This window comes from Nicotiana attenuata, chromosome 2 (genome assembly GCF_001879085.1).
Source record: "Nicotiana attenuata strain UT chromosome 2, NIATTr2, whole genome shotgun sequence".
NCBI classification, from domain to species: domain Eukaryota; kingdom Viridiplantae; phylum Streptophyta; class Magnoliopsida; order Solanales; family Solanaceae; genus Nicotiana; species Nicotiana attenuata.
Window position 1 is genome coordinate 18,283,510 of NC_031990.1, and position 10,807 is coordinate 18,294,316.

General features: G+C 38.5%; 1 protein-coding gene across 1 annotated transcript; it reads left to right on the forward strand.

Annotated features, from left to right (window-relative positions):
* LOC109244854 (trafficking protein particle complex subunit 11) lies at positions 297–9,654 on the forward strand. Its single transcript, XM_019412016.1, has 9 exons — positions 297–818; positions 916–980; positions 1,443–1,554; positions 1,637–1,760; positions 2,093–2,173; positions 3,096–3,434; positions 5,804–5,970; positions 6,075–6,901; positions 7,952–9,654. The coding sequence occupies exons 1-9, from the start codon at positions 478–480 to the stop codon at positions 9,424–9,426; spliced, it is 3,531 nt and encodes a 1,176-aa protein (XP_019267561.1). The 5' UTR covers positions 297–477; the 3' UTR covers positions 9,427–9,654.

Consider the following 10,807-nt stretch of genomic DNA (forward strand, 5'->3'; position numbering starts at 1 on the left):
GCAAGTTCAAAAGTTAAGGACACTTGGTCTTGAACTTTTATGAGCAGAAGGGTGTTTTCGTCCGGGCAGATAAAGTTTATTAAAGCAGTGGCTAAAGACTAAAGATATTTTAAACAGTGACTTAAAAGTAAATTCATGTGTTATTAGTGGCTAACCGTGCACTTCCCCAACCAAACGAACCCAGAAATCTTCAAAACAGACTGAGAGTCTTTATTGGGCTGGCCTATCTTTACGTGGGCCGGCCCAACCGAAGAATCCAACATCTAAATCATCTTTCCAAGTCCCCAACTCCCAACTGAAATCAACGCGAGTCAAACCCAGCCGAGTCCCCAAACTCGGTCCAAGAACTCCCCGTCTCTTCCCAAGATCTCATCAACGAACCAGAAAATCAGCTCCGATAGCAATTGCCGGAGTTCTTCACCATTCTCAACCACTGTGCATTCCCGCCGCATCAAAATCAAAGCATCACAAAAATCAATGGAAGAGTATCCAGAAGAACTACGAACTCCGCCGGTGGCATTAGTATCTCTGGTAGGTTGTCCAGAACTTCACGCGACAATCACTTCTCACCTTCACTCCGAACAGCCTCCTATAAATGCTCTCGCATTGCCCGATTTCTCGAAGATCTCGATTATCGCTAAGCCTTCAAAGGATACTTCTGCTCCGCCTCAACCTGTCGCCGGAATCCTAAAGAGAGATTGGCTTCTCAAACATCGGACTAGGGTTCCAGCAGTTGTTGCCGCTCTTTTTAGCTCCGATCACGTATCTGGTGATCCAGCTCAGTGGCTTCAGGTCTGCACCGATCTCGAAAACCTCAAGTAGGCTTCTTTTGTCCTTTTAACAATTGCTTCTCTCAAATTTATGGATGTATGATTCATAAAATGAGTTTCTTAAGGTTGTGTGCTAAATGAACAGAGCTGTGTTACGAGGAAGAAACGTTAAATTGGTCGTCGTGGTTGTTGCTCCATCAAATTCTAAAGGTGAGTCTTTAACACTTTGCTCTGTCTATTTGCTTTATGGCTTTCTTGCATGAATGGACTACGTACCATCTAATTATCAGCTCATAAGTTTTCATATGGAAGAGTTTTAAGAAGAACAGGGAAATAACACTTGCTCTCCTTTTTTTAAAAAAGATTCCGACACTTGCTCTGCTTATGGTTTGACCTCTCGAGCTTCATCACACTCAGTGGCATTCAGTCCTGATAATTGGAAATTTCCTTGTTATGGGTTGTAATTCTTTTTTCCTCTCCATTGGTGCTTGAGTCAGAGAGATCACTGAAATTTGGGTAAAGAACAAGTAGAATGATTAAACTATACCTAAGTTGGCTCGCAATTTCTTGCTTGGTGGAGAGGGATTTATCTAAGACATCCTTCTTCTGTTCTTCTTCCTTTTCCCCACAAATTTAGGGATTTAACCCACTTGTGATGCTTCTTTGAGACAGATGATCTGAGTGAAGACCGTATGATTGCTCTCAGAAAGCGTGCAGAACTGGACTCTAAGTATCTTATCATCTTTGTTTCAAGCGAATCAGAGCTCAAACAATCCTTGATCAGGCATGGAATTCTTTCGTCATGCTTTATCTAAATTTGATTTATAGAATCTGGTGGTGTTTGTAATTTGAGATACCTATTGCAGGTTGGGAAGCACATTCTCAGAATTGGCTAACTCTTATTACAAGGATGAAGGAAGAAGAATTAAAGCACGTATTGAAAAGAAAAACTTTCATTCTGCCGAGCTGAATATTCGATGTTGTTTCAAAGTAAGGGTTCTCTTTGACGTTTAGTAGTGCTTAATGTGTTGTCCTTGTAGTATGATTTCCGCCTTACTTAAAACTTGTTCGGGGTAGGGGTAAGGTCTGCGTACACACTACCCTCCCCAGACCCCACTAATGGGATTTTACTGGGTTGTTGTTGTTGTTGTTGTTGTTATTTTATTCCTCAAAAAATAAAAAGATGAGAGTATTTCATTATCATTTCTCATGTTATTATTTAAATGCTGAGAAGCTACCTTCTGTGCCCTTATTGTGTTGTCTTCATTATTCCTCTGGATTTTGCTTCTTTCATGATTATGCTCTGCTTAACATTGTGACAGGCTGCTGTATATGCAGAATTCTGTAGAGATTGGGTTGAAGCATTAAGGCTATATGAGGACGCCTATCATGCAGTGCGAGAGGTATATTTATGTTTGTCTGCTTGTGCTGTAGAATTTCAAGCCATTTCTGTATAGATTCTTACTGCATTTTAGACCTCTTTCAAAGGTACATTTGCATTACGAAGACATGAATTATAAAGAACTTTAAAGGCAGAGTGTTAGCTTCTTTTGGCTCTTTCTTTTCTTTGTTTAAGAAGATGACTTTAGTATAGTCAAAGTTACAAATGGCTATAGATGGAAGATTAAAAAAATGATGGCGCTTCCATAACCCCTCTATTCAGTGGCCTGCATTGATGTGGTTTCATTAGAGTGGGTTCTAATAATGTTGAAGAGATTCATCTTGGTGAAAATTAATTGAAAGACTATTTCAGTTTCTTTCTCATCCGTGTGTTAATATATTTCTGGTTGAAGTTTTAAATGTACAGTTATCCTTGTCCACCAGTGACTAGCTGCTTTCGGTAGTTAGAGCTTTGCTTGCATGTTTCATTAGAACCAACTTTGTTGCTTGATTGTGGTTCCTTTATTTCTTTGTATGTCTGGCTATCTTTAAGGATCCAAAGGAACCATCTTATCCAAATAAAATCCAAAGCACCCAAACTTGCGTTATAGGAAATGACCTTTCATCCATGTAGTGGAAATAGCTGACTGTAATAGATAAGTGTGTTTCCTTTCTCTTGCTTCATTATAGTTGCCCAGGTATCTTCTCTTAAGTGTAGTTGCACAACAGTGTGGATGAATTGTAAATACCTGTTTCAACTTCTATGTGAACAAGACTTTGCTATTGCTCATGACAGTGATAGTACCTTTAATAGGAAAAAACTTAGCAGCTTGCCTGAGTTGCAGTAGATTAATTTTTGTTAAGCCTTAAACTGTTGCATCTGTTTACTTTTTGCATTATTTGCATCTTTTAATTCATATAAATAGATATCTATAAATGATACAGATGGTTGCAACATCAACCAGATTGCCTCCTATTCAAAGGCTGATTGAGATCAAAAGTGTGGCAGACCAGTTGCATTTCAAGATTTCTACGTTGTTGCTGCATGGTGGGAAACTCGTAGAAGCAATTGCCTGGTTCCGCCAGCACTATGCTTCTTACAGGAAGCTTGTTGGAGCACCAGAAGTTATTTTCCTTCACTGGGAATGGCTAAGCCGGCAATTTCTAGTGTTTGCTGAATTACTGGAGACGAGCTCTGTCACTGCTCAGCATGTATCCCCTTTGGGTTCAGATGCTACTGATAGAGCAACTGAGTGGGAATTTCATTCAGCTTATTACTTCCAGGTTGGAAAGCGTTCTCTCTCAAGCTATTCATTCATTGTGGTTCACTTGTTGATTAGTGAACCAAATGGTCAATCAACTATGCCTCCATCGAACTAGTTGGGGTAGGCTATATGAATCTTGTGTTTCTATTCCGCTCTTTTCAGACCCTTTTCATAGTGGTCTTCAAAACTAGTGGTCTTCTCAATCTCCCACTTATCCTTACACAGAGATTCAATTCTCTATCAGAACGAAAAGACTCATCGAAAACAAGGGATCTAATATAAGTGTAACCACAAGACTTAATCCCAAGTATCGTCTATGAATTCTTTACTTTCATCGTGTATTTTTAACTAAGTTTACATTGATCTGTGAGATTAAGTGTTTTGAGACAATAAAATTGCTTCTTAAAAAAAGGAGTCTTTTTGTCCAGCTCCCTCCATGTGATTTTGGGTCTATCTCGTCTCCTTTTGTCACCTTTCTTTATCATAATGTCACACACCTACCGAGCGGTGCATATGGAGATAGGATTTGCTACCTTGAAGATTACTTTTCCTTTTGGTCAAAACGACATTTTTGTTGGAATGTCAATCAATAGAGTAAGTAGGAAAGAGCGGATGAGAACAGATTAACCTTTGCTTTTAAATTTAACATTAGGCTCTCAATTCACAACTATGTAAGAGGGAAGATGAAAATAACCTTAAGCTACTTTCCAACTATCCCAGATACCTTTCTTGGTGATCATCTTTCCAGAAAGGTTCCCATCATACAGACACTTGTTACAAGACGTCTCAAGTCCTTGACATTTCAGGAAGAATTTTTAAGTAATTAAGGTAATGAAAGTAGAGATAGCAATTCTTCTCACCAACCCATTAGAGGAAATGATTAGAAGCCATCGGCATATCGTCCTTCATTAAATACCCAATTAGAAGAAACATAAAAGTAAAGCGTTTTGGACATATAAATTTCTTACAGTCGATAAAGTACTGCTGCTTATACTTGTTCATCAAATAGCTTCTGAATTCACAAACATGTATCAGCAGCGCTCCAGTAAAGTCATTAAAATCTCAAGGTATTCATGTGCTTTGCAGTTCCCCATTTTTCAAATACTAGTTATTTTTTTCATGAAGTAGCTTTTATTTACTAATGATCAAGTCGTCATCCTTGAACTAAATTCGATCTTTTCTGTAGTGTGTTTCCTCTAGGCTCTAGTTAAACTCTGGATTTCTTTATCCTGTGTTTTTGGGTCAGTTACGACTCTATGTTTTTGTGTTGGCATGTCGTATCTATTTAACCAACTCTTTTCTCCAACTGGCACCTTTTGATATCTACTTTAATGATAACGATAACCTCTCTAACCCCTAAGCCACATTACTAGTCATTTTTGTCTTCAGCAAATAGTTTAATTTCATTCCGTTATTGTTTAGGCACTTAATTTCCTCTGCTTTTGATGAGAGTATCAAAAATTGATGATTCCTTATATTCTGTCAATTTATCTATTTAATGTGATGCTTTCTTTGACACGACTCTGGTCTAACTACTGACACAAACAACTTACTGGGTTTCTACTTTATTCAACAAAAACCTTAAGCCCTAGTTCTGGGTAGTGGAGAAGCGAGAACACTGCAACCTGTCAAACTATCATTTTATATGCAGATAGATAATGATTACATCCTTAATCCATTTTGTCGTCTAGTTTTATCTACAACTTCTTTGTAGCTCATAACGTGATTCCCCCAGAATATCCTCTGCCCACTGCATTTGAATCATCTTCTTGAAGCGCTTCCTTTGCAGAAAAGTTTTCAAATCTTGAAGTGTTTTCCCTTTAGTTAACTCCTCCACTGTCAAGTGTCAAAAGCTAATGGAACACTGAACACAAATGCCATTTGCCAGGCATTACTGTGAGTATCAGACAGGAGTATCAGGCAGGAGTCGTCCTAATTTGAGAAACTAGGACCAAGCAGTATGGAACTTCCTTTCCACTGTGCCATGCTGCTTTTCCCCATATCAGATGCAGGTTCCGCCAGTTTCTTGTTAGAATGGTGTCATTGTTGGACAAAAGTTGACTTAATAAAGTTGAATATTTTCAATTTCTAATGACAATAACCTCCTAGTTTCTTGATTTTATCTATCTTGCTCACTAAGATGACAATGAATGGGGAGATGGGATCCATCGACTTTAGGCCTCAAGGAGCAGTTTTGGCATGCTTTCACTAAATAAGCTGGCAGCAACCATGTTTCAATCTTTAAATGTTGCTTGTATAAAGCCCCATCAGTGGCAGAACTAACTTCTTTTATATCTTTGTATATATTACTTTACCTGGTTTATTACTATAGGCCAAGAACCATACGACTCTATTCATATGCTTGTTTATCTACTTTACTTAAAACAGCTAGCAGCTCATTACTTGAAGGAAAAGAGTTCCTCTCTCGAACTTGCACTATCTATGTCTGAGACTGCTGGTGAGACTGATGGGAATGCTGAATCTGTGATAGCTGCTGCTTATGTTGGCCAGTTTGCAAAACTACTGGAGCTTGGAGACACATTTGTTATGCAATCGTGAGTATGGTGATTTTCTTGTAGTAAATTAGTTCATGAATTTTTGTTGTCTCACTCCTCCAATTTAATTATTTTCCTGCTGTTCTCTCCATATACTTTTGCAGTCTTAGTGATGAAGACTACGTCCATTATGCTCTGGCTGAAGGAAAGAGATTCCAGGACTCCTATGAAATTATTGCTCTCCTAAAGAAATCTTTTGAGGCATACAACAATGATAAAGCCTCTCGGATGGCTGCCTACTGTGGCTTCCAAATGGCTAGAGAATATTTTGCAATAGGTGAATATAGTAATGCAAAAGAGGTTTTTGAGAATGTTGCTAGTCTTTATCGACAGGAGGGCTGGGTTACTTTGTTATGGAATGTCTTGGGTTACCTTAGAGACTGCTCAAAGAAAACTGCTTCTGTGAAAGATTTCACAGAGTACTCTCTTGAAATGGCTGCTCTGCCGGCACCTACTAATGCAGCTGGGCAAAGAGACTGTGGCCCAGCTGGGCCTGCAAGTCTTGCTCAAAGAGAAATAATACACAAGGAAGTGTTTTCAGTTATCAGAGGAGAATCAGAAAGTGCAGCTACTGAAGAAGACAGTAACCTCAAAGTAACAGCTGATAATCCCCTTTATCTTGAGATTGATCTTGTCAGTCCCCTCAGAGCAGTACTTCTTGCTTCAGTTGCTTTTCATGAACAAGTAGTTAAGCCTGGTGCAGAAACAGTGATTACCCTATCCCTTCTATCTCAATTGCCTCTCAATGTTGAGATTGATCAATTAGAAATCCAATTTAATCAGTCGGAGTGTAACTTTGTCATTGTAAATGCTCAAAGATCCCATTTAGCTGCAATATCCTGTTTGCAACCTGGTCGTCGGGTGGAGACAGCTCCCACCCTGGAACTTCGCACAAACAAATGGCTGCGGCTCACATATGACGTGAAACCTGGTAAGCTGGCTACTTACTCTTTTCACTTGTTGCAACTCCAAGCTTGAACTATTTCAGGTTTGACTGGAGAACACATCAAACTGAATGTATTCAGCTGATCCCATTGAAAGAATATCCGCCCGAATAATTAACTAACTAAGCATATATCTTGTGGAATATCCTTTATCTTACTTTCACAGTGACCTGAAGTACGTGCTTAGGTTGAGGTAGCATGCTCCTCATCTTCTTGTCCCAGAATTAATTGGCAGCTTCCAAGCCAATCTAGCTTTGCTTTCCCTGCACTGCATGATTGTAGCTTGTAGATGCTTTACTAACTGAAATAAATTGGGGAATGTAACTTTCAATGGAGAATTACCTCACTATTTGTCACCCCAAAAGCTAACGCACCCTCCATTTTCCACTTTAAAGGGGGTCTTGGAGCTGAACTCTACCCATCATTTGCTTATGCTTTGCCAAAGACTAACTCCATACTGAGATGAGTAAGGTTTTGTGCACCAATGAACTTCTTGTCCATATTTAGCTTTTATGACCAATCTCCAGAACGCTGCATCACTGTTGGCATTTTTTATTAAGTAAGAAGATTCAAAAATGAAATAATACTCTTGCTCATATTTTCTAGAAGCCCTGGAATAGCCTCATAGTTAAGCAAAATAAGATTCAAATAAAGCACTTCTGACTTTTCTGCACCAAAGAAAATTAGAGACTTAAGTGTCGGCAGCTTATACCAAATGTGACACTACTACATTATCTCCAGCTCTTTTGCACACTGAAAACTTTAATCCACAGCCAGTGTACTGCTTTATCCAGCAGCTTGCTTACTCCTTTCATTCCCTATATAACCAAGAAGAGAGAGCAGGGATCTCCTTGTCTAAGACCCTCTGAGGCGAGAAAAGTCCAGCTGGACCACCATTGATCAAAACTGAATATTTCACTGAGGAGGGACTGAATTTTATCCATTTTATATATAATACTCTGCTATCCATCCCAGTTTTTAATTAACATATATCATTGTATTGCACCTAAAAGTGAGATAACATTTGAACGATGTAGAGCAAAGCGGAAAGCTGGAATGCATATATGTGACTGCTAGATGGGGCCAACATTTTACAATATGTTGCCGAGCTGAAAGTCCTGCCTCCATGAATGATTTACCGCTCTGGAAGTTTGAAGATATAGTGCAAACTATACCAATGAAGGATCCTGGTCTGGCTTTCTCTGGTCAGAAGGCCGTCCAAGTTGAAGAACCAGACCCACAAGTGGATCTAAAGTTGGATTCTTCTGGCCCGGCATTGGTCGGGGAGAGCTTTACTGTTCCTGTGATTATCACCTCAAAGGGCCACAATGTCCACTCTGGTGAGTTGAAAATTAACCTTGTTGATACAAGAGGTGGTGGCTTGCTTAGTCCAAGGGAGGCAGAATCTTTTTCAACAGATAATCTCCATGTAGAGCTTGTTGGAGTATCTGGACGAGAATCTGAAGATCTCGCTAATTCAGATAACATTCGAAAAATCCAGCCCTCTTTTGGATTGATTTCTGTCCCATTTTTGAATGAGGGGGACTCCTGGTCCTGCAAATTAGAAATTAGATGGAATCGTCCTAAACCTATCATGCTTTACGTGTCACTGGGTTACTTTCCTCAAAGTCCGGAAGTTAGCTCACAGAGAGCTCATGTGCACAAAAGCTTGCAAATTGAAGGTAAGACTGCTGTTGTAATGAGCCATCGCTTTATGTTGCCGTTTCGAAGAGAACCACTTCTGCTGTCAAAGACGAAGCCAGCTTCTGATTCTGACCAAACACCATCTCTGCCTTTGAAGGAAACAAGTATACTAGTTGTTAGTGCTAAGAATTGCACAGAAGTACCTTTGCGCTTGTTGTCAATGTCTGTTGATGCAGTTGATGCTAGCACCTGTGATGTGAAAAGTAAGAGTGAGGACCCAGTAGAACCTGTGCTGCTTGTGGCAGGAGAAGAGTTTAAACAGGTTTTTGCTGTCACTCCTGAGGTTAATCTTCCTAAACTAAACATGGGTATTGTGTGTTTGAGATGGAGAAGGGATCATGGAGATGGAGAAACATCAGGTTCTTGTAGCACAGCATCTGCAGTTCTAACAAAACACAGTCTTCCTGATGTAAATGTGGAGCAACCTCCACTGATCGTGAGTTTAGATTGTCCTCCTCATGCTATTCTTGGAAATCCATTTACATACTCCGTTAAAGTTACCAACAGAACACAGTTTCTTCAGGAGGTCAAATATTCGTTGGCAGATTCACAGAGTTTTGTTTTATCAGGGCCTCATAATGATACAACTTCTATTTTGCCAAAGTCTGAGCACATACTTAGTTACAAGCTTGTACCACTTGCCTCAGGTTTTCAGCAGCTTCCTAAAATTACATTGACCTCGGTACGATATTCAGCTGGCTTTCAACCTTCAGTTGCAGCTTCTACGGTGTTTGTATTCCCATCTGAGCCACATTTTGGGTTGAAGGATATTGAAAAGATGAGAGTGGAATATGTTGCAGCCGAATAGGCTTCCACAGTTTGTTTGTTTATTCTGCAAGTTTGTGTTCGAGGGTGATTAGTCAAAGTGTATTTGATAAGAAAGCATGCGTGTGGATTATCAAGGGCGGTTCCACCCCTAGACCATTAAAGTTCTTGCTTTAGCCCCCTATATTTTTTTCTATTAGATATAAAATATGTAATTCAAATAATTATTACATTCTTATTAATATTAATGATATGTAGATCTTTTTAACTAGTTGTTGTCAGTTTGCTACCAATCATGAATCACATACTTTTTAATATTTTTTAGGAATTTGGTTGAGGTAAGTAATTATAGATGAAAGTGATGGATAATTATTTAAGTCACTTCATGCTTCTTTTCTCTTATTCGCTAAAACTTATTTGAATCAATTTGTTTACGACTTTGATTTTGTAAAGTTTGTTCTTTCAATAGACTCTTTTCAAGCTAATCAGATTGCAACACACTCGAGAATAGAATTGGAAGTGCCAAGAGATATTGTGGAAATTGGAATAGTAAATTAATTTGTTTTATATACTCAATTAGATAAAGACTTCGTTATTTTTCAAAACGAACTGGCAACATCATGTTAACAAACAAGTTCCTTGTAACTTGTAAGGAGTCATTTCTAACAATCACTGGCAACATCTCGCATAATGAGAGCTAATTTATTCTATATTTTGACATTTTTTATATTACTACACTGCATTTTGAAAATTCAAAAATAGTCAAATTTACAAGTGGTCGTTCAAAAATAGTCCAGTTTCAAAAGTAATAGAAATTTAGCCATTTTTCATGTAAAGATAAATCTGAGCGAAAACACTGTTCAAAACCCGGAAAATACGCCAGCATAATATGATGGAGTTCCAGCATAAGTACACTAGAACTCAAGCATAATATACTGGAGTTCCAGCAAAGTATACCGGTCCAGTATAATATGCTGGAAGTTCATACACAGGTGCACCGAACTCCTGTATATTATGCCGGACCGGTCTCTGTTGCAGCAAAATAGTGGCTATTTTTCATTTGACTTAGTAAACGCTGGCTATTTTTAAATGACCAGTCCGAAAACTAGCTAGACCGTACTATTTTTACCTGCATTTTAGTAGGTGGTGCATTATACAAGAAGGAGATACACGTTAATGTAATGGTATAGTCACAATATTTTATATTTATAATATAATAAATAAGGTACAAAACTAACTATCGCTAATGTGTTGAATTAGAAGTAGTACAGGAAGGAAAATACTACTAGTCCTGTAATGCTATGGATAGGGATGACAAAATGGTTAAAAGAAAACAGTTAACCACCCATATTATTCATTGAAAAATGATTTGGAGAATGAACTTTTTAAAAACAGGTCAATTATGGATAAGAACCATATTATCC